The sequence below is a fragment of the Entelurus aequoreus genome, linkage group LG01 (genome assembly GCF_033978785.1).
Source record: "Entelurus aequoreus isolate RoL-2023_Sb linkage group LG01, RoL_Eaeq_v1.1, whole genome shotgun sequence".
Classification (NCBI taxonomy): domain Eukaryota; kingdom Metazoa; phylum Chordata; class Actinopteri; order Syngnathiformes; family Syngnathidae; genus Entelurus; species Entelurus aequoreus.
Window position 1 is genome coordinate 34,483,835 of NC_084731.1, and position 25,041 is coordinate 34,508,875.

Sequence of the window (25,041 nt, forward strand, 5' to 3'; positions counted from 1 at the left end):
ATTAGTGAATTGATTTTATTAGATGTTAACCATTAAAACATGTTTGCTTGCAGGTCTTAGCATGGAATATTTCCTGTTGCACAACAATAAAGTGGATATTTATTCACTTGAGTTATGTTGAAATAAAAAGGTAAACGATCTTAGGGAAGATCTTATTAGATTGTGCAGGTGTACCTACTATTTTGACCACAGTGAGGACACAAACACAGGCGAACCAAGTGGGCGTTTTCATGAACTTGTCACTTTATTAGGTACATCTTGACAAAAGTAATCGTTGTTTCTCACCGCTCGCTGGATAAAAACAACGTCCATAAATTCATTGTTTTGTATGTTCAAGGTATTACCACTGTCCCGAGGTATTTGCCAAGCTTGTGGAAAAAACATTGAAGAAAACAAAAGTGTATGTTGCAAACAGACATCTTTGGTGAGTAAATGCAAAATATAAAATAAATAAAGTGGTCTTTCGGTGAATAATACTACTAATATTGACAGGAAAGAAAAGCAGCAAAATAAAGCCGTTAAATGTTTGCTATATTGAAGAAGGCCGAGCAACAGTGACAACAATAGTGAGCAACAAACAAAAGTGCCAAAGTGAACGGATCATTTTAATGACATTCAAACGATGCTAAAATCAAAACAATAAAACAAACGTGTAACTCGGCCTTATATGATGCTTTGCCAAGAAAAAGAGGTCCTTTTAGAAGAAACAAGATGCTCACTGGTGAGCTTCACTTTTCATTTCCACTGGAGACAAAACACAATTAATTCACTGGGAATGTTTAAAAAAAAAAAAAAGGGCCAATTTGAGCTCTGACCTCAAAGCAGTAAAAGTACAACATCTTCATGCACTTCTTAGCAATTTTCTTTTATTATGGTAGAATAAAAGAAAGTGAGTTTTTGAAAATTCAGTTCCCTTTCAAAAGAAAAGGAAAGCAGGGCGAACGGGATCCAAGCCCACAGCACGAACACAGCCTGTCCACACGTACTGTAATAATAATAATAATAATAATAATTATCACACGCACTGTAGGCAACGTGTTTGGATAGTTGGGATATCATAGAGATATAGATATAGGTATATATTACAAAAACAGTATAACAATAGAAATCCCTGTAAAAAGCAAGTTCACGTTGGATGTGGCGTTTCCATGGCAACAAAAGCAGGTGACTTTGGAATGGTTCACGTTCCTGACCTTCGTGCCTCCAAGATGAAGGTCCGTTAAAGGAGTGCAAAGTGGAGAAGTTTCCTTCCTTCGCCACAAATGATGAAAACATAAATATCCAAAAATGTCCGTATAAAAAGTCCTTGAATCAATCGTCTGGCAAAAAAGGCCTCGAGGAGGATTTGAGGGCAGAGAAAGTTGTCAAACCAGCGACTCCAAACTCTCTGCAGGCTCGCACTCCATTGCCGCCATCATGTTAGAGTCCGTGTGCATCGGGCCGCACTCGCCGTTAGCCACCAGGCTCAGCATGGCTTTGTAAAGGTACTGATACTCCTCCTGCAACACATCATTATTATTATTACTGTATCATCTTACTACATTCTATACTTTCATATTAGATCTAATCATTATCAATGTTATTATATTATAATATTTGATTAATAAAGTACTTCTGACTCTGATATTGTTTTTAAACCTGCTACTTTTGTTCCATAATATTTAGATTTCAACAAATAATTTTCAACATACACAGAAAAGATGTGTTATTGTTTGTGCTGCATTGTTTGCTGCGGGGTGAATGTCTATAATGTATTATTGCCTTATATGCTTTCATCCGGAAGTACAAGTGCCGCTCCTTATTCTAGTTCCTTCTTCTTCTCCATAGCGTTTCTACTCGGATGGATTCTTCATCCATCACTCCAAGCAACGTTTGTAAGTTTTACAATAGAACTAAAACCATTTTTTTTACTTACTAAAACGACCCATGTGTGATGTCTGTAGGAGTATTTTCATAAATATTTGTACGTGCTATTGTAATGTAATCAAGCTAGCGTAGTTAGCATTAGTCAATACGCTAACATGTTTACAAGTGTATTATTAACTTACAGTGGCATTCATTTTGTGTTGTTTCAGTTTTGTAAATTCACCAAAACGTCACCGTGGAATTATTGAGTCTGTTTAATTGATTCGGTAGCTAGTGGGTCCATGACGATGACTTCTGTTTTGTTTGATCATCCAATTTACTGCCTTGTTACAGGCACCTTTTGGAAACAATTAAGGTATAAAAATAAACATTTAGAAAATATTTCTGTGTAAACAACTAATTTTACAACCTACATACCTGCGGCTTATAGTTCGGTGCGGCTAATATATGGACATATGTTTTTGTTTATTTTTTTATTTAGCGGGTGCGGCTTACATACAGGTGTGCTCTATAGTCCAGAAAATACGGTATGAGTATTATTATACTATATATTGTACTATGATTATTATATTTTTATTACTATATGTTAGATTGTTATAGGGCTGTAATGATAGGTACATTTCCTATCACGGTTATTGTGGGCAAAATGATCACGTTATCATTAACATGGTGTTATTGTTGAATGTGCTCAAAAAGTACTTATACACACTGAAATATTTTTAACAAAGTTTTTTTTAATTAACCAAAATAGACAATACACTTTCTTGAAAAAAAACAACAACATTAAATGTTTGTTTGAGTTTATTTGTCTTTCATTTTAATATGTAAGATTTTTTTAAATTTGTTTTTATTGATAACATTTTATTAACAAAGGCAAATTGGGTTTTTAGTTGGCTTCATTTCCGGTTTTATATGACATCACGCCAGCTCGCTTCCTGTTGTAAACACCTGCGTCTGTGTTAATAAAGTTGTTAAAAAAACATCTCCATTTGTGTTGTGTTTCAGAATTGTTTCTTCCGTTCTACAGGAGCGCAGCTTGTAGGTCAGTTTGCACAATCGAATATCTTACATGCTCAGACAGTAATGTGTTTGTATAAGTTTAGATTGGGCATGTCATTTTTTAACGGGGAAAGACGTAAATGTCTCTGGTTTTCATCTCAGGGGCTCAATCCATCGCGACTGGACTGTTTGCTTTGTCTTGGAAGACGTTTCACCGCTCATAGACTTAGATCTAGTCCAGCAGCTGGTGCCAAAACCCCAAATATTTATACTTCAAAGACCAGGAGGATGTGCCTAGGCAAGGATGGTTTCGCCCTATCGTCGTTACGGCACATGCTCATACTGTCATTTCCTCCGCTGCTGGAGCAGCAAGAAGCTCCGCTGAGAGAGCACCTGGACACACCCCTGCGCACCCCGCTCCTACAAGGCTGCGGGCAATCTGCAATTGGCGCACCTGGATCTGATGAGGCTCGACAGTATAAAGACCAACGCAGCAGACAATCCGGCGCCGGAACGTAGTTCTCTGTCTGACAGTAAGTTTGCGTCTCTGGCTCCTCTCCTGTGTCTGCTCTCCATATTCCCTTGCTCCTTGTGCTGACTTGTCCCTGTCGTTTCCCTGTTCCCGCAGCATCCTCCGTCGCCTCGCTTCCCTGGATCTCCCTCTGGACCCTGACTGCCTCCCTCGCAAAAAGGATAAACGCTTCTTCAGCGTTCCTCGTAGAGGTATGAAAAAGGGCGGAAGAGTGCAAGAGTTTACGAAAGAGGATGACAAAAGTGGCACACAGTCCAAGGAAGCAGAGTCAAAAATCGCACAAGTTTGCAGTGATCACTTCGTTAAAGGTTTGTTTGATATACATTTAATGTTTATTATTTCCCATTGTAATAACATCTTGATATTATTTGTTTTTGATCTTGTTTCGGTGTTAAACGCACTTTCGCTATGAACTCGGCCAGTCCATGGGTGTCAAACTCTGGCCTCCGGGCCAAATTTGGCCCGCCATGTAATTTCACTTGGCCCTTGAGGCGATATCAAATTAACACTAGAGCTGGCCCGCCGATTATATATAGCGGCTGTGCCGCGGTAACACCGCATTCACTGCTAATTCTCATGAAATATTCTCATGAAATACACCCCCGCTACTATACTTGCCGTATATTTGTAACAGTGTTAAAGTTGTTTATACGGCAACCCTCAGTGTAACGCGTATCGCTGTTGATCAAGTGTGCGTTGCATTCACGTGTGTGTGCGTACAGAAGCCGCACATATCTTGTGACTGGGCCGGCGCGTTGTTAGAATAGATGAAAAGCGTACGTGACGACAGCTCGTAGAGGACGTTAAAGGCAGTGCCTTTAAGGCACGCCCCCAAGACTGTGGTCCGGGTGGACTACGAGATATAATGACACCGCATTCACCGCTAATTCTCATACTATAATTAGCGGGGTAATATTTTGTAACGGGGGTGTATTTTGTAGCGGGGGTGTATTTTGTAGCGGGGGTGTATTTTGTAGCGTTAGTACTGCAAAGGGTTCTGGGTATTTGTTCTGTTGTGTTTATGTTGTGTTACGGTGCGGATGTTCTCCCGAAATGTGTTTGTCATTCTTGTTTGGTGTAGATTCACAGTGTGGCGTACTGTATATTTGTAACAGTGTTAAAGTTGTTTATACGGCAACCCTCAGTGTAACGCGTATCGCTGATGATCAAGTGTGCGTTGCATTCACGTGTGTGTGCGTACAGAAGCCGCTCATATCTTGTGACTGGGCCGGCACGTTGTTAGAATGGATGAAAAGCGGACGTGACGACAGCTCGTAGAGTACGTTAAAGGCAGTGCCTTTAAAGCACGCCCCCAAGACTGTGGTCCGGGTGGACTACGAGATATAATGACTGATGAACACCTTCGTTCGATAATGAAGGTTGCCTCAGCTCAAAGCCTGAGCCCTGACATTAATGAACTAGCATCCAAGAAAAGATGCCAAGTATCTGGCTTGGGCACATCAGATTAGATCAGTGTGTTGCAAACTTAGCAGTTTAAAGTCCTGAATGGTTGGTTTATTCATTGTTATTTTATTTTCAAATTTATTAGCCTGTGCAAAAAGTTAATGTTGATATTTACCTCAGAAGGCTGCAAATAGAAAAGAGGCATTACATTTTTATTTAAATTGTATTTGATATGCCATTGATATTTTTTAATTACTATTATTATTATTTGAAACTCGATTTTGCATGTCACTATAAAGTTATACAAGCCTTGCTTGTTCAATATTCAATGCAAAACTTGTTTGGGTCCCTATTAAAAGGTTAATTTGTTCAATCTTGGCCCGCGGCTTTGTTCAGTTTTAAATTTTGGCCCACTCTGTATTTGAGTTTGACAACCCTGGGCTAGTCTAAATAAAAGAAAGCAAATGTGAGCAATACGTAAAAGAATGTCTAAAGTGCACAATACAAGCGAGAAAGCTAAAAAATCTACAAAACATTTCTGCCGGGCGTGAGGGGGCGTGGTCAGGAGGGGACAACTTTGCCTCTCAAAACGAGCTGTTTTCAAAGGGAGGAAAAAAAAAAGGCTTGTAAATAGGTCTGTAAAACCAAATCCATGCACATTTACCAAAGAACCATCATTACATGTTGTGTAGACCACAATGAAGGGTTTTAAAACTTGAACAAAAAAATCATACTTTGACCCCTTTAAATATGTTTGAATATTTGCAATGACAAAAGAAAATGCAATAAATATTTTTAACTAGCGCCACTTTTCTTACACTGATGTTTGCTAATTGTTTTAGAAGCTGTGCTTTTTTTTTCCTCACAAAAGCTAAAACTAATGAAGAGTTCTGAAAGCTGGAGTTTGTCCATTCAGACTCGCCATAGTTTGAATGTTCCTCACTAATGCTGCTAAATGAAAGTCAGCAAACGCCATCGAAAAACGTGCTAAGCTAATATCATTGTTTTCAAAAAAAAGTTTGTGTTTTGTGCTAAAATAATAGTGTTAATTGCATTAGCATTTCATGCTAACCAAATATTTCCAAATTTGGTTAGTGTAACACCCATCACTAACATGTTAGCCTGCATTTTTGTACATGTAGTATTACACATAATATTATTACTAGTACTATATGGTCTTATAATGTAGGTGAAGACTCTACTGTACTAATTCTTAATATTATATGTAGTATTATTAGTAGTACTACTGGTCTTAAAATTTTAGTGAAGACTAGTATTTGTACTACTTGTTAGTATTATACGTATTATTACATGTAGTATTACACAAAGTAGTATTAGTGGCACTATTGGTCTTACGATGTTGGTGATGAGTAGCATTTGTACTACTTGTCAGTATTATAAGTAGTATAACACATAGTATTATTAGCAGTACTATAGATCTTACAATGTCAGTAAAGACTAGTTGTTAGTATTACATGTAGTATAACACATAGTATTATTAGCAGTACTATAGATCTTACAATGTCAGTGAAGACCCCGGGCCTCATGAGGTTGATCATCTTGGCCACCTGGTAGATGTCGACCACGCCCTCGTTCTCCAGCTGCTGAGACAGCGAGGTGAGGGCACACAGCTTACCTGCTGACACAGCTCCATACCTGCAACAAGTGTGCATTTGTGAGAGAACATACACAACCCAAAACCAGTGAAGTTGGCACTTTGTAAATAAAGACAGAATACAATGATTTTCAAATCCTTTTCAACTTATATTCAATTGAATAGACTGCAAAGACAAGATATTTAATGTCCGAACAGTAACTTACTTTTTTTTTGCAAATAATCATTAACTTAGAATTTAATGGCAGCAACACATTGCAAAAAAGTTGGCACAGGGGCATTTTTACCACTGTGTTACATGGCCTTTCCTCAGTAAACGTTTGGGAACTGAGGAGACCAATTTTTTTAGCTTTTCAAGTGGAATTCTTTCCCATTCTTGCTTGATGTACAGCTTAAGTTGTACAACAGTCTTAGTATTTTAGGCTTCATAATGCGCCACACATTTTCAATGGGAGACAGGTCTGGACTACAGGCAGGCCAGTCTAGTACCCGCATTCTTTTACAACGAAGCCACAATGTTGTTACACATGCAGAATGTGGCTTGGCATTGTCTTGCTGAAATAAGCATGAAAAATACGTTGCTTGGATGGCAATATATGTTGCTCCAAAACCTGTATGTACCTTTTAGCATTAATGGTGCCTTCACAGATGTGTAAGTTACCCATGCCTTGGGCACTAATACACCCCCATACCATCACAGATGCTGGCTTTTCAACTTTGCGCCTATAACAATCCGTATGGTTAATTTCCTCTTTGGTCCGGAGGACACGACGTCCACAGTTTCCAAAAACAATTTGAAATGTGGAGTTGTCAGACCACAGAACACTTTTACACTTTGCATCAGTCCATCTTTGATGAGCTCGGGCCCAACGAAGCCAGCGGAGTTTCTGGGTGTTGTTGATAAATGACTTTTGCTTTGCATACTGGAGTTTTAACTTGCACTTACAGATGTAGCGACGAACTGTAGTTACTGACAGTGGTTTTCTGAAGGGTTCCTGAGCCCATGTGGTGATATCCTTTACACACTGATGTCGATTTTTGATGCAATACCCTCTGAGGGATTGAAGGTCACGGGCATTCAATGCAGTGATTTCTCTAGATAGTGAAATCCCTAAATACCTTGCAATAGCTCGTTGAGAAATGTTGTTCACAAAGTGAACAACTGGGGTGAGTTTTATGTGGGCTTTGTACCGAGGATGTCGTTGTGGCTTGTGCAGCCCTTTGCGACACTTGTGATTTAGGGCTATATAAATAAACATTGATTGATTGATTAATTGAAAGTGGTGACCCTCGCCCCATCCTTGTTTGTGAATGATTGAGCATTTCATGGAAGCTGCTTTTATACCCAATCATGGCACCCACCTGTTCCCAATTAGCCTGTTCACCTGTGGGATGTTCCAAATAAATGTTTGATGAGCATTCCTCAACTTTTCCGTCTTTTTTGCCACTTGTGCCAGCTTTTTTGAAACATGTTGCAGGCATCAAATTTTAAATAAGCTAATATTTGCAAAATAATAACAAAGTTTACCAGTTCGAACGTTAAGTTTCTTGTCTTTGCAGTCTACTGAATTGAATATAGGTTGAAAAGGATTAGCAAATCAATGTATTCTGTTTTTATTTAGGGTTTACACAATATGCCAACTTCACTGGTTTTGTAGAAATATGGAGTAATGAAGTAGCAGCGACATACTCGTCATGTACGATGGTGGGGCCGTCTCGCGTCATGGCCTCCTCCTTGATGACCTTGATGAGCTCGAAGGCGCTGCTGAGAGGAGCGTCAGGGTTGGGCCACTTGGGGCACTGGAAGTGTCGCACCTCCAGCACGTAGTCGTCCTGACGCACACAGGAAGTGACATCAAGACACAGGCAGCCGTGCAGAGGGGGGGGCGGGGCTCGTACCTGCGTGGCTTCCAGGATGAAGTCGTGGATGATGATCTGCTCCTCGTTGGAGAGACAAAGTCTGTCCTTGCTGATGAGCGTGACGGTGAAGGCGATGCAGTTCATGGCTTCTTCTCGACTCGGCCAGTACACAAACTCATCCTCCGCCTGCAGGCAAACATCTTTTGTTCCTTTTCTTCAAAGAACCCTTTCACCCTTCTGCTCATTATCTGACAAACATATGTGTGTCTTACAACAATAAACACGAGGGCTGTGAATCTTTGGGCACCACACGATTCTCGGTTCAAAACGATTCTGGATTCAAAATCAATACTTTTTTAATAACAATGGGTGCCAGTTCTACGATTAACTACATTCCTTCATAAAATAGATAAACAGCTGTGATTTTATATTACTTAAAATTAGAGATGTCCGATAATATCGGACTGCCGATATTATCGGCCGATAAATTCTTTAAAATGTAATATCAGAAATTATCTGTATCGGTTTCAAAAAGTAAAATGTATGACTTTTTAAAACGCCGCTGTACGGAGTGGTACACGGACGTAGGGAGAAGTACAGAGCGCCAATAAACCTTAAAGGCATTGCCTCTGCGTGCCGGCCCAATCACATAATATCTACGGCTTTTCACACAAGTGAATGCAAGGCATAATTGGTCAACAGCCATACAGGTCACACTGAGGGTAGCCGTATAAACAACTTTAACACTGTTATAAATATGCGCCACACTGTGAACCCACACCAAACAAGAATGACAAACACATTTCGGGAGAACATCCACACCGTAACACAACATAAACACAACAGAACAAATACCCAGAACCCCTTGCAGCACTAACTCTTCCGGGACGCTACAATATACACCCAAGAGAAGTATCCAACATTTCTCTTTCCTAAAATAAATCTGTACAGGAGATAATATAATCTACATCAACAATATGATTTGTCTGAGTGGCTGCACAGGAGTGAATAAAAAAAAAAAAATAAATAAAAAAATATATATATATTTTATATATAGTCGACGTTTCTGTGGTTTATCCGTTATACAGTGCTCAATACTGGGGTAAAGCAGGATATACTTCAGGGAATTTTATAAAATCCACTGACGAGCAGGGAGACCTGCCCGAAACAGGCTTGTAGGGATGAAATAGCCTCTGTGTGTATATATATATATATATATATATATATATACATATATATATATATATATATATATATTTTTTTTTTTCCTTTTTTTTCTTTTCTTTTTAAAATTAGGGATTAATTAGAAATCTATTTTTAATAATCACCATGAATTTGACAATAATAACATTTTGGTAATACAATAAATTGTGTAATAATTGGAGAAAAGCGATTATTTCTCAAGTTTGAAAACTTAACTTAGTTGAAAAAGCCAAAGCAAAGATTGCAGATTTGACAGTAGATAAAATACATGAGTCTTGCAAAATGCTCACCAGGCCCTGGTTGTCTGGCAACATGACAATAATTTGTGCGTTATGATCCCAAATCATCCTCCAGAAGTCAGTGGTGGTGTGTGGCAAAGGATGCTGGGTAATGATAAACTCATTGCTCCTGTAGTATCCCTGAGGAGACAAAGTGGCGTGCGGTCAGTGCCAGTGACGGCACGGCGGTGGAGGCGTGGTGAGAGCGCACCATGATGTATGACGCGTTGATGTAATCGGTTCCTTTCATCCCAGGCAAAGTCGTGAGTCCGACTCTCGCTCGCTCGGCTGCAGAGGCAGAAAAAAACACTCGAGTCAGGAGGCGGCCGCCGTAATCATGCTGGCTGATAATGCACATTTTCTTGCCGCTCCTCACCGTTGCCATAGCAACCACAACCTCCATTTCCCCCATAGAAAGGATGAACTTGTGGGATTATGTAAAGAATATTCTAATTTTGGACTGTGCATTGTCTTTAATCATGTATGCTTTCATGTTTATTCATGGCAGCTTCACACTCACATGGGACCACTGAGGAGTTGCGGTTCTTCTCCTTGTTGCAATCTTTGTGAGCGCTGAAACATTCCACCAAGCGACTGTTGCATTGCGTCAGCAGCTGTGACACACAATGGGAAGAGGTCAGTCACATGGTAACCCAACAAACAGGAAGTGAGACTTACATTTTGGGCAAAAATCCTAAATAATTTACCTCCAGTACAAAGAACATCATGTCAAAACTCATGTCATATAGTAAGTTAATTCAGCTTTAAAAATCATGTGGCGTGCATGAGAAAGTAAAGGAAAACAGAGCTGACGCTTGACCACAAGTATATCAAGTACAACACAGCAGCAACACAACCAATGTTGTAACAGCAGTGAGGAGCAAACTGCATTTATAGCTTTGACAACAGTACGACAAATAACATGCGTGACTTTTACACCAACAGCCTAATAACATTTTAAAGTGCATGCAGAAATGCTGACCACCCATCTTAAAAAAACTAAACAAAAACAAGAGTTTGCCTACAGCCACAACTGTTAATATCACTGTTTATCAACTCTGCGCTAATTAGAGATCCTGGCTATTTATTTTTGTAGATTACATTTGTGTCGACTGCACGAGAGTTAGCAGTTCATTGAATAAAGGTGTTAATCACAGCGTTTACTGTAAATTACGGACTGTAAGCCCCTACTTTTTTCCAACACTTTGAAACCTGCGGCTTATAAAACGGTGCAACTGATTTATGGATTTCCTTTGCTAAAAGCCATAATGCAAATAGTTTTCATAAAACACATGCAAATACATTGACAAGGTGTGTTATTGTTTGTGGTATGGCACCATCTATTGGACTTAGTGAACGCCTACAGTATTTCCTTCTGTTCAGTGCTTTAAACCGGAAGTACAAGTAAAGTTCCGTCTTCCATAGCTTTTCTCTACATATGATTTCTTCATTTACTCCAAACAACGTTTGTAAGTTTTACAATATATCTAAAACTATTCATATTTACTAAACCCTTCCATGTGTGATGTCTGTCGTAGTGTTTTCATTTATATTTGTGCGTGCTATACTACCAAGCGAGCGTTGTTAGCATTAGCTACTATGCTAACACTTTTACAAGTGTCTGTGTTAGTATTATTAACTTACTATGGTATTCTTTTTGTATTGTTTCAGTTTTCACAAATTCCTCAGTAATCGTTATTTAGTCTGTTTAGCTGATTGGAGAGCTAGCGTCTGCAGCTAGTGGGTCCATGACGATGACTTCTGTTTTGTTTGATCAGCTGTTTTACTGCTGTGTTACAGACACCGTTTGAAAACAATTTAGGTGTATTAATAAACATTTACAAAAATATGTAAATAACTCATTTAACAACAAAATGTATATATCTGCGGCTTATACTCTGGTGTGGCTAATATATGAATTTTATTTTTTATTTATTTAGTGGCCGTGGCTTATATATCAGTGAACTTTATAGTCCAGAAAATGCGGTACTTTAGTACATTTGAGAAGAAAATTACAGAAATACATGTGATCTGTTCCAGGGTAAACCTTTCGCCATTGTAATGTGTTTATAAACTGTGAGAGCCACCATTGTCAACTGAAGTGTAAACATGAGTTAACAATGAAACAATGACATCCATCGATTTACAAAGCCCTCTCTCGACTAACTTTTTAAATTATGAATGAATCTTAGACCAAATAAAAATATGCTTTGTTGCACAAACCTTGTCTATGTACTAACATTTCATCGACCCATTGTGTGCCTGCAGGGCAGCCATTTTGTACCAGGCAGCACATCCGCTGATCATTTCTCATTCAGTCAGCAGAGCAGTGCTGTCGTTAGCTACTTTGCTAATTGCTACTTTGTGTGTTTTTAAATGTTCTTTAGCCTTTTTTTTTTTTAGTTTTGCTAGCTCAATATGAGTCCAAAGAATGGGATAGACCAGGGGTCGGCAACTTTTACCACTCAAAGAGCCATTTTGGCAAGTTTCACAAATTAAAGAAAATAATGGGAGCCACAAAGAAAAAATTTAATTTAAAATGAAAAACACCGCATACAAAGCTTTAATTGCTTTGTGCTATGTTGACCAGGGGTCTCAGACACACGCACCGGAACGCACTTTAATATGGAAATTTGATGTCAGTGCGGCCCGCGAGATTTGAATCAATGGCACTTGATAGCGTCATACTTGTCAACCCTCTCATTATTTCCGGGAGACTCCCGAATATCAGGGAGTGATGGCACTGCCTTTGGTGCCCTCTACAGCCTACCCAAACAATGTATCTACTCGGCCACATGTAGAGTGCAGCTTCAGCTTGCTCACGTAAGTGACAGCAAGGCGTACTAGCTCAGCAGCCACACAGCTTACACTGACGGTAGCCGTACCGTATAAAACAACTTTAACACTGTTATGTTACAAATATGCGCCACACTTTGAACCCACACCAAAAAATAATGACAAACACATTTCTGGAGAACATCTGCACTGTAACACAACATAAACACAACACAATAAATACCCAGAATCCCATGCAGCACTAACTCTTCCGCTCAACCGACGAACGGAGGGGGGTGGGGGGGGGTTGATGTGTGGGGGGGTTTTGTGGTAGCGGGGGTGTATAATCTAGACCGGAAGAGTTAGGGCTGCATGGGATTCTGGGTATTGGTTGTGTTGTGTTTATGTTGTGTTACAGTGGGATGTCCTCCAGAAATGTGTTTTTCATTCTTTTTTGGTGTGGGTTCACAGTGTGGCGCATATTTGTAACGTAACAGTGTTAAAGTTGTTTTATACGGTACGGCTACCGTCAGTGTAAGCTGTGTGGCTGATGACTAACTATGCTTTGCTGTCTCCTACGTGTGCAAATAAAAGATACATACAACATGTGGCCGGGCTGGCACGCTGTTTGTAAATGCTATAGGGGACAATTATTGCAGTGCAATTAGGGCACACCCTTAATTTAGTAATTAGATTGAAAATAGGATTATATTTGCCCTGGGAGTTATCTAGGAGAGGCACTGAGATCCATAAATCTCCTGGTAAAATCGGGGGGGTCGGCAAGCATGCAGCTGAGCCGCATCAGAGTGGTCAAAGAGCCGCATGCGGCTCCGGAGCCGCGGGTTGCCGACCCCTGGGATAGACAAACGATATACGGTTGGAAACATTCAGGAAGTACCCACAGCGTTGTCGACACTGCCTCCCACCTCCCCCCCTCCTGCTGCACGCAAAGGAAGATACACCATCAAGGTAAAGTGGATTTTATTATTTATTATTATCAGTGGCTCTTAAAAGTTAAAGAGTTTTGTGATTTCAAACTCTAAGTGCACTACAGTGCCAGCGACAATGTTTGTGTGTTTTATTATGATTTTTATGCAATATCTATCACACTTTTTTTACGATATAATTAGAGATGTCCGATAATATCGGCCTGCCGATATTATCGGCCGATAAATGCTTTAAAATGTAATCTCGGAAATTATCAGGATAGTTTTTTTAATAATCTGTATTGTTTTTTTTGTTTTGTTTTTAAATTAAATCAACATAAAAAACACAAGATACATTTACAATTAGTGCACCAACCCAAAAAACCTCCCTTCCCATTCACACTCATTCACACAAAAGGGTTGTTTCTTTCTGTTATTATTATTTCTGGTTCCTACATTATATATCAATATATATCAATACAGTCTGCAAGGGATACAGTCCGTAAGCACACATGATTGTGCGTGCTGCTGCTCCACTAATAGTACTAACCTTTAACAGCTAATTTTAATCATTTTCATTAATTACTAGTTTCTAAGTAACTGTTTTTATATTGTTTTACTTTCTTTTTTATTCAAGAAAATGTTTTTAATTTATTTATCTTATTTTATTTTATTAATTTTTTAAAAAAGGACCTTATCTTCACCATACCTGGTTGTCCAAATTAGGCATAATGATGTGTTAATTCCACGACTGTATATATCGGTATCGGTAATTAAAGAGTTGGACAATATCGGAATATCGGATATTGGCAAAAAGCCATTATCGGACATCCCTAGATATAATTGCTAATGTAGTATTTTATCCTGCTGTGTTAAAATGTACATTTGACACATGCACTCATTTTCTATTTATTTTAAGTCTGTGCAGCATTTTTATTTTCAAATGTGCTCTATAGATGATTAATCAATCAATAGATCCATCAATCAAAATTATTTACCTGACTGAAATTGATGAACATGTGACGGCGAGTACTGTCTAAGATTGTAACAGAGTTTATTGTAACGAGACGTCACGCAGCTCGTACTCACTCGGAACTGCTTCTCCAGGCGGGTGCGGCCCGTAGAGTTGGGCGTGAGGATGCTGCTGACGTAACTGTGCAGCTGCCAGGCGGGCACCTCCGTCTCTCTGCTGAAGATGGTCTCCATCAGAGCATCGTGGATGAACACATACTGCTCCTGCAGGACAGCAGCACCATTTTATGATCGACATGATGATGATTTCATGATCTACGTGATGATTTCGGGATTTACATAATGACGTTTTAAGGATCTGCATGACGAAGATTTCGTCATCTAAATGACGGCAATTTCATGGTGATGATTTTATGACCTATTTAATGATTTAATTATCTTCATAGTGACAATTTGATGACATATATGATGATAATTTTATGATATACTGTTATGATCTACAAGTCAAGCGTGTGACCTTACGACTTCTTGCTCACCTCGGTCTGGACCAGATAGTTGCGCTGTGTGCGAATATGTTTCAGAAAGTCAAGAATGCTGATTGTGCTTTTGTCTTTGATTTGTTGCAGCATGCTGTCGATGACGATGTAGGTTCCTGTGCGACCTACGCCTGCACTGAGGCCAGCACAAAGCAACATGAGCACATTTCCAATGTCATAATTCATCTTCATTTCAAGTCCCCAGTACTACCTGCAGTGCACCAGGACCGGGCCCATGTCCGGGGTGCGGGCCGCTGATGAGCGGTTGATGAAGGTGAGGACAGGGAGGGTGTACTCTGGCACGCCCATGTCAGGCCACTGAGTATAATGATACTGAATGACCATGCGCTCATTCAGTTTGACTTTTGGATTCCCTTTCTGACCCTGAAACACAGCAACACACCTCAGAACACACACCTCAGCGTTGTGTATTGTTGTCATTAGCACAGAATGAATTTAGTCCAAACAATTGCTGCCATTTGCGTCTGCAGGAAATAAAATCTATAAGATCACAATAAAATGAAATATAGAAATAGATATACAATTGATTGCATTTGTATCTACAAAAGCACTCGGACAGCGCAGACCTCCACCAGGTCCGATTTCTTTAAAGTCTTCCAGTAGTAAAGAATCTTAAAAAAAAATCATAATCCACACGGTGATCCAGATCAGCCTCAAAATCTAATAACCTGTTTTTTATCCCAATGACTGAAAGTTTAATCAAATACAAACATTACTTTTTGTGCTATATTTCTAGCTAACTAGCAAACTGGCTGACATGACAGACAAATTCTGGCGAATACTAATCTCCTGGCAGATAATACAAAATAGCTTTAACTATAGAAAAACATTAACACATTTGTTGCTCATCAATGCTTCCTAAAACAAGACTGTACCTTGTTTAAATTGTTTAATACATTTAAATTCTTTAGAAATTTAATTTTTGAGGGAAATTGTGCACTGTTGTGTGTCTGGGGAAGCGCTGACTCACGGAGACGAAAGTGTTTGCACTCATAAGATTGGTAATAAAAGTTCAAAATAGCGTCGGACTTTGACTTTTTCTGGGGGCTCCAATATATATACAGGTATATATATTACTTACATTTGTTTTCAAGTAAAAAAAACAAACGTATTTTCAAGGTGTGGCAGTCATGAAAATGCTGTGGACGTGAGCCACATTCAGTCACATTAAGGGGAAACCCTGTGTAGATATTGGATCTGCTAGGGGAGTTCTGTTGTAGTTGTAAAAAAAAAAAAAAAAAGGCAGATAATGCTATACGTCAAAATTCCAAATATCAGCGCTGATAATCGGTCTATGTCTAGTTTGATCACAGGTTCAAGTGCAGTGTTGCTTTATTTACCTTTTTGACTTTAGTGTTCCTGATGACGAAATGACGCAGCGTGAAGCAAGCCTGAACTTTGGTGCTTTTCAGCCTCACAATGATGTTTCCGTACTGCTCGCTGTTCTCTGTAGGCCAGTACTGGTCACATTTTCTCTGTAAGAAGACATATTTCAACACATCATCTTTTTTTTTACAGTGTATCAAGGGACAATATCACAGAAAATAAACTTGGAAATACTTCAGAGTAGTCTATGTACAGCTAGAATAGCTACAACATGTACTATCAACACACAAACATTGTTGTATTAATATGTCTAACATGTGACTAGCAAGATAATTGTGTCTTGCACAGTGGTGCTGGCATTATAATATGGGTAGGGATGATGTTTGAAAACCGGTTCTTCCGATTGTTCGATAAGAAAATAACCGATTCATTGGATTCAAATCCCTTTTTGAGAAAAGGTTCCCGTTATTGAGGCCACTATAGTAAAAAAAAAATGTGGTTCTTTATTCGAATCCCTGGGAACGAATCCCGTGTCACAGGAAATGTCCTGTGGCACATCACAGGAAATGACGTAGCTCAGTCATTTGGCGGCAGATACAGAAGCAGCAACAACAATGGACGGGAAAAAACGCTCCAAGGCATGGCTCCACTTTACTAAGAAATACGACGAGGAAACGGCTATCTGCAATTATTGCCAGGCTTCGCTTTCCTGTAAGGGGAGCAGTACAACAAACATGTTGAAACATGTTCAGGCCGTACATAACCTGAAGGTTAGAGGAACGTGTCGTGTCGTCGACACGTGGAGAAGCAGCGACAGAGATGTCGAAGCACGCACCTCTTCCTCTGCTTCAACCTGCAGTCCCAGTGATAGTGCCGGTGAGTAACTAACGTTAACTGTTGCCGGTTAATTTCCATATCTGCTCACTTGTAGCCTTTAGGCTAAAATATGTCAACATGTCATCATGGAGGAGTAGAAAAAGATTTCAGTAAGACTATATTTACATTAATTTCATGTTCAAGAGGATTAAGTCAGTCTTAATATTAATCAAAGTAAAAATTCATGCTTTCAACAAAATGTGTTCACTGTCTACTGTACTCACTTGTGTTGCACATATTAACACAATGATGGGTTATACTTGTAAAGCGCTTTTCTACCAAAGCGCGTTGACACTATTTCCACATTCACACACACCTTCACACACACATTCACACACTGATGGGGGAGCTGCCATGTAAGGCCCTAACCACGACCCATCAGGAGCAAGGGTGAAGTGTCGGATGTGACTAGGTTGGTAGAAGGTGGGGATTGAACCAGGAACTCTCAGGTTGCTGACTCGGCCACTCTCCCAACCGCGCCACGCCGTCCCCTACAATCATGTACATATGTGTTGATAGTGCATCTACTACAGGGGTGCTCACACTTTTTCTGCAGGCGAGCTACTTTTCAATTGATCAGGTCGCGAAATCTACCTCATTCATATATATAATTTATATTTACTTATTTATGAAATATATGTTTTTGTTAACAAGTTAAAGGTGTTTAATGATAATGCAAGCATGTTTAACACATATAGTTAATATTGTTAATAAATTAAAGGTGTTTAATGATAATACAAGAATGTTTAATACATATAGTTAATATTGTTAACAAGTTAAAGGTGTTTAAAGATAATGCAAGCATGTTTAACACACATAGTTAATATTGTTAACAAGTTAAAGGTGTTTAAAGATAATACAAGCATGTTTAAGACATATAGTTAATATTGTTAACAAGTTAAAGGTGTTTAAAGATAATACAAGCATGTTTAACACATATAGTTAATATTGTTAACAAGTTAAAGGTGTTTAAAGATAATGCAAGCATGTTTAACACATATAGATTCCTTTCTTTCATGAAGACAAGCATACAAGTTGGTGTATTACCTGATTCTGATGACTTGCATTGATAGGAATCAGACAGTGGTGCTGATAACGTCCGCATTTTCAAATGGAGGACAAAAAAAGTCCTCCTCTCTGTCCAATACCACATTAAAGTGGTTGTTTTTTGGCATCTTATTTGTCCAGCTTCCGTACTCCTTTGTATACAGTGCACACTTTACAAGAAATACATTGGCGGCAAACTCCGTAGCTTGCTAGCTTGTGCACGCCAGCTCTCTGAGACTCTTATTTTGTTAGTGAAGGCAGGATGAAGCAGCGCTTTTATTGCGCAACTGTGCAGTCGGTCTTTGGAGTTTTGACGACAGGTACGGCGCCAGAGTCTGTGGAAATTAAAAGATTTTCTCGCCTTCCTGTCTGTAATTTTTTCTTAATAATGAGCTGCGGTGAATGTCAATCAAGTGACGTCATAGTGAAGATTTATGATCGCTCATTTTTAGGACTATTTTTTTAATGCCTGGCTGGCGATCGACTGACACACCCTACGCGATCGACCGGTAGCTCGCGATCGACGTAATGAGCACCCCTGATCTACTATATACAAGTACAGTACATCAAGTATATCCAAGTATACTTTGTACAGCATACATTGAGAAGTATTAATATGCAATATGGACACATACCCGTCCTTTCTCCACCAGGTTGGTAATCATGACGATGAGTTTGGTGTTCTGCTCCCACACCATCCTCCAGAAGTCTTCAAAGGTGGACTTAAGTGGACCCTGAGCAGCGATGTAAGCTCTGGTTCTGTTGTACCCCTGAATGATTGACAGCTAGTGTGATGTTGCGTAACAACTACTTTGCTGATTAAAGAGCTTCAACTCACGTCCACATAGTTGGCATTGATGTAATCGGAATGTTTGGCGTCTTTCCCAGCCAGAGCTCGTAGTTTCACGCGGCTGTGGTCATCTGCAAACATCAACAATATATCCCAAACAGTATCTTTATTTGTAGCTTGTCTTATTTCCCAGCACACTCACAGGCCACAATGTTGATGTATCTGTTTTTGTGCTTGTTGTCAGGATGATTGGAATGTTCTGCTGTGATTTTCAAGTCTGCTGTGGAGCGCTGGACCTCCTGCAGAGACGAAGACAAAACAAATAATTAATGATTTGATGTCCTGGTCAAACATACACATCAGACTAACATTGTTATATTTGATACAAAACAATACTACTGACCCTTAAAACATGAAACAATAGCCACATAGTCACTTGTACACTCTTATATTAGCCTTAAGTGTGTTCTACTGTAGATTACAGTACTCACAGATAGCCCGGGGGATCCTCCAAGCATCTTTGCTGTGGTTGAAGCCCGGCCACTACAACATGGCCACTACGGGGAAATACTTAATCACATTCTGGGTATTTGCTCTAAGTTAGAACTGGGCTTCTATGTACTGAAACGACGGGCTTAAGTTGTCCTGCAAAAACTTGGTCAACTTGACAGTCGCAACTACGACCAATAGCCGTGTTAAAGTACCAATGATAGTCACACACACATTAGGTGTGGTGAAAAAACCCTCTGCATTTGACCCATCCCCTTGCTCCACCCCCTAGGAGGTGAGGGGAGCAGTGAGCAGCAGCGGTAGCCGCACTCTGGAATCATTTTGGTGATCTAAACCCCCAATTCCAACCCTTGATGCTGAGGTAATGGGTCCCATTTTTATAGTCTTTGGTATGACTCGGCCGGGGTTTGAACTCACGACCTACCGATCTCAGGGCGGACACTCTAACCACAAGGCCACTGAGCAGGTTTTCAGGTGTTGTTAGCATAGAGTGTACAGCTTTGTCATTCCACATCACCTCAGAGGCTTACCAGTGTCACGTGGAGCTGATGATGTTGAAGATAAAGTGCGTCAACAGAGTTCATCTCCACTTAGAATGGCTAACACTTGCTGATAGCAGTTTTGTAAGCATTAAGTGGCGCTTTGAGTCACATCGAGTTTTGATACATCTTGTTTTTTGACATCGCTCATCTCAAAGCCACATACTGGAAAAAAGAGCTGACAAAATATAAGATTGATACAAATAAAAACTAAGAGAAATTATCTGTCTATGCAGCTGGTTAATTTTACTTGATAGGACATCCTAAATTAAAATGTGTATATCTAGTACCAATGATTGTCACACACATTAGATGTGGTGAAATTTGTCCTCTGCATTTGACCCATCCTCTTGTTCACCCCCTGGGATGTGAGGGGAGCAGCGGTGTCGCGCCCGGGAATCATTTTTGGTGATTTAACCCCCAATTCCAACCCTTGATGCTGAGTGCCAAGCAGGGAGGTAATGGGTCCCATTTTTATAGTCTTTGGTATGACTCGGCCGGGGTTTGAACTCACAACCTACCGATCTCAGGGCGGACACTCTAACCACTAGGCCACTGAGTAGGTAGAAAGGGTAGAAATAAGAATTTTATCCCAGGAACAAGCATTATTCAACTTGAAATTCTTAGATGAAGCATCCTCACAATGTTGCAGAATCTCGAAACAAGATTTTCTATGTGGGGAGAACCAAAATATGATTGCTTGGATGGACGCCGAGATGAGCGGTCGCACTCTCTTTCGCTCCCGATCGGGAATTCAAACAACTGCTCGGATTATCCCACACTTCCTCCTTTTTCTACTGTGGATCACGGATTTATATTTTAAACCTCCTCGGATACTTTACCCTCTTGAAAATGAGAGTCAAGAACGCGAAATGGACATACACAGTGACTTTTATCTCCACGACAATACATCAGCAAAGCACCTTGGCTTTGGAGCTAACGTGTTAGCATCATGCTTGACTGCACATCGAGGCAGAAGAAACATGCCCCTGACTGGAAGGATAGACAGAAAGTCAATAATACTACTGTTACTTCTACTATCAGGAGACACTGAACTCAACCCTGGACCTGCAACAACACAGTTAATGTTGTCCCGACTGGCGAAGACTAGCAATGCTACTGCTAGCGTCGCCATCGAAGCTAACTCCGCTACCGGCTCATCTCAGCTCAAGCTCACCTGTGCTCCAGCGATCGGCGGCTCGGCGAAGGACTTCGCCCCGTTCATCGACACGGTCGGAGGCTCGGCGGCGGCGGTGGAGGACGACCCAGTCATCGGAGAAGGCAATGACTCAGTGGCGGTGAACGACGCGGCGGCTGCGGTGGAGGACGACCCAGTCATCGGAGAAGGCAGCGACTCAGCGGCGGTGAACGACACGGCGGCTGCGGTGGACGGCGACCCAGACATCGGTGATTGCGGGGAACTGCACGAGATGGCGGGGGTCCACGCGGCCTCTCCACGGTCCCAGACGGTCGAGGACGCGGCATACACAGGATTTAGAGGCGCCTTTACACAAACATTTTCATTGTTCTCTTCCTCTTTGTCTTTGTCTTCAAAAAAGCCCGCCAAAAGGAAATCCAACCCCACCCCCAGCAACCCTACCTGGCCTCCCCCTCTCCAACTCCACCCCTCCCTCCCCCTTCACCTGGAGGACGATCAATATGCCTCTCTCTTTCTCCTCTCTCTCCTTGCTCTCCAACTTCAACAGCAATAATAACCAACAATTTTTCTGGTCAGTACCACAACACAGCGGACTGTGATGCTCTTTTTGGTTCCAGTGGACTACACATCATCCACCTTAATGTGAACAGCCTCTCTGGAGCCAAACTTGACCAAATCAGAGAAATGTTCCTCAACACGAAGGTAAAAATCTTGTGTTTCTCTGAAACCAAATTTGATCAAAGTATTTCTGACTCAGAGATAGAAATAGAAAACTTTTCAGTTATCAGAAAGGATAGGAATAAACACGGTGGGGGCGTTTGTATGTATATTCACCAGGATATTAAATACATAACTCGCACTGATCTTAACCACAATGACCTGGAATCCGTGTGGGCGGAAATCAAATTTAAAAACGCTAGGCCGGTACTAATAGGGACTGTTTATAGACCCCCTAATCAGAGTGATTTCTATGGGGCTTTGGAAGAATGCTTGGCAGGGACAGACAACGTGGAGAAAATTATAACTGGGGATCTGAACACAGATATTCAACGCAAAGATGCGCCTGTCTTCAGATCCTTCAGCAAGTTTTGTAATCTGCACGGTCTTTCCCAGCTAATAGCGCTACCTACAAGGGTGTGTGATTCCACCCAATCAACCATGGATCTCATTCTCACTTCAGTCCGGCCTAAAATAAAAAATAGTTTGGTCATGATCTGTGGTCTTAGTGACCACTATCTAACCTTCTGCACCTGCAAAATAGCTAAACCTAAAGCCAATGGCCACATAACAGCCCAATCCAGATCCCTCAAAAAATACTCCAATGACAATTTCAATTTAAAATTAGATGAGTGGGACTGGTCCCTTGTGCTCGCGAGCAACCTGGTCGATGTTGCTTGGAATCGCTTCAAAACGGCGTTCCTAAAGATACTAAATGACATGGCTCCCGTGGAAACAGTCAGGATCAAAGCCCGCTCGGAACCACGGATGAATCCGGACCTATTAGCTGCCAAAAAAGACAGAGACAGGAAATACTCTGAATACCAAAAATGTAAAACAGAAGTAGATAAACAACCCAATAATATCAACCTCAAATTACTCCTTTCAACTCTCAAAAAGCAATGCAATAAATTAAGAAATAAGTCAACCAACCTGACTAAATCCTTAAAAAAAAATTACATTAACGACAAAATAGAGGAAAACACAAATAAGCCACGTGAGCTCTGGAAAATTCTCAACAACCAGCTTCCTGGTTGCAGCCAGAAACTTAAAACAAGACTCACCAACATCAGCATCAAGGAGGGTGACTCCCTCATTACAGACAAAATGGAGGTAGCTAGCAGACTTAACATCTTTTTCACCAGCATAGCCGCAACTCTAGTCAACAAGCTGTCCCACCACTCTGGTCGCTTTGGTGTAGAACACATTAAAGCCTTCTACAGAAAGCTAGGAGTATCCAACGATGACTTCAAATTAGAAATGGTCACAGCTGATGAGGTGTTTAAAAAATTGAGCGCGCTCCACCCTAACAAGGCCACCGGCCTTGATAATATTCCCTCCAGATTCCTCAGGGACTCTGCCTCCATCATTGCCCCGATCATCACGCACATAATAAACCTATCAATTACACAAGGCCAAGTACCAAAATATTTTAAGATAGCAAGAGTAACTCCCCTCTTTAAAAAAGGAAGCAAATTGGAACCTGGCAACTACCGACCTGTTTCTATTCTCAGTTCCATTTAGAAAGTAATGGAAAAAATAGTTTATGAACAGGTCGATAGTTACCTTGCCACTAATAAACTCATATACAAATTCCAATCCGGCTTCAGAACTAACCACTCCACTGACACATGCCTTCTCTATCTGACCGACCACATCAAACATGAGGTGGACGCGGGCAAATACTGCGGCATGGTCATGCTGGACCTTCAGAAGGCCTTTGACAACGTTAACCACGCTATACTGTTGGATTAGCTCAGAGCAATCGGATTTAACAAAAACTCATGGAGCTGGATGCAATCTTACTTGGAGGGGAGGGAGCAGGTGGTAGAGGTGAACGGCACCGTGTCCTCCCCCCCTCTCGGTGAGCTGTGGAGTCCCCCAAGGCAGTATATTGGGACCTTTACTGTTCCTAATGTACATAAACGACATGTCATCGTCATGCGACTGTGAATTGTTTTTGTTTGCGGATGACTCTGCCTTGCTGGTATCCGGCAAGGACAAGTCACAGGTGGAGAAAATCCTCAGTGCTGAGCTCTGTAGAACTTGCACCTGGCTCGCTGACAACAAGCTATCCATACACTTGGGTAAAACAGAATCCATCCTGTTTGGGTCCCACATCAACCTCAAGAAAGTCAATGACTTTACCATAAAAGTGGGTGACATTGTTATCACCAGGAAAGATGAGGTCACCTACCTAGGTTCCATTCTAGAGGCTAACCTTTCCTGTGATAAAATGGCAACCAAGGTAATCAAAAAGGTTACCAACGAACGAGATTTCTCTACAGAATCTCCTCTCTGGTCAACAAAAGCACCTTGAGGATTCTGGCGGGAACTCTCGTTCAACCCTTTTTCGATTACGCATGCACCTCCTGGTACCCTAGCACCTCCAAAACCCTCAAATCTAAACTCCAAACATCTCAGAACAAGCTATTCAGGTTACTGCTAGACCTCCACCCCAGATCCCACCTCACTCCTACCCACTTCTCTAAAGTGGGCTGGCTCAAGGTGGAGGACAGAGTTAAACAACTTGCACTGAGCCTAGTCTATAAAATCCGCTACACCTCCCTGATACCGTAGTACATGTCAAACTACTTCCTTATGACCGCCATAACCACAACACCAGGGGGAGCTCCACTAACCACGTTAAACCCAGATTCCGAACTAACAAAGGTCTTAACTCATTCTCTTTCTATGCCACATCAATGTGGAATGCGCTCCCAACAGGTATAAAAGAAAGGGCATCTCTATCCTCCTTCAAAACCGCAATAAAAGTTCACCTCCAGGCAGCTACAACCCTAAACTAACACCCTCCCCGGATTGCTAATAATCAAATGTAAACAATCAAATGCAGATACTTTTTCTTATGCCTTCTGATCTCTCTCTCTCTTTCTATGTCCACTACTTGATGTCCATATCCCCCCCCCCCCTCCACACCCCTGATTGTAAACAATGTAAATAATTCATTGTGATTATCTTGTGTGATGACTGTATTATGATGATAGTATATATGATAGTATATATCTGTATCATGAATCAATTTAAGTGGACCCCGACTTAAACAAGTTGATAAACTTATTCGGGTGTTAC

The 25,041-nt window shown here is 40.7% G+C and overlaps 1 protein-coding gene across 4 annotated transcripts in view; it reads right to left on the reverse strand.

Annotated features, from left to right (window-relative positions):
* Window positions 1–227: 227 nt before the first annotated feature.
* Window positions 228–25,041, reverse strand: part of LOC133650978 (receptor-type tyrosine-protein phosphatase gamma-like) — a 369,942-nt gene continuing 345,128 nt past the window's right edge. For all 4 annotated transcript variants that reach the window (XM_062048807.1, XM_062048817.1, XM_062048833.1 and 1 more), the window contains 14 exons: window positions 19,229–19,325; window positions 19,075–19,157; window positions 18,872–19,006; window positions 16,328–16,462; window positions 15,178–15,350; window positions 14,967–15,102; window positions 14,548–14,694; window positions 10,278–10,371; window positions 9,969–10,045; window positions 9,770–9,898; window positions 8,316–8,462; window positions 8,107–8,249; window positions 6,322–6,457; window positions 228–1,499 (listed from right to left, as the gene is read on the reverse strand). In XM_062048807.1, the coding sequence (XP_061904791.1) occupies window positions 1,365–1,499; window positions 6,322–6,457; window positions 8,107–8,249; window positions 8,316–8,462; window positions 9,770–9,898; window positions 9,969–10,045; window positions 10,278–10,371; window positions 14,548–14,694; window positions 14,967–15,102; window positions 15,178–15,350; window positions 16,328–16,462; window positions 18,872–19,006; window positions 19,075–19,157; window positions 19,229–19,325 (1,767 nt within the window). In that variant the 3' untranslated portion in view covers window positions 228–1,364. The remainder of the gene's footprint in view (window positions 1,500–6,321; window positions 6,458–8,106; window positions 8,250–8,315; window positions 8,463–9,769; window positions 9,899–9,968; window positions 10,046–10,277; window positions 10,372–14,547; window positions 14,695–14,966; window positions 15,103–15,177; window positions 15,351–16,327; window positions 16,463–18,871; window positions 19,007–19,074; window positions 19,158–19,228; window positions 19,326–25,041) is intronic.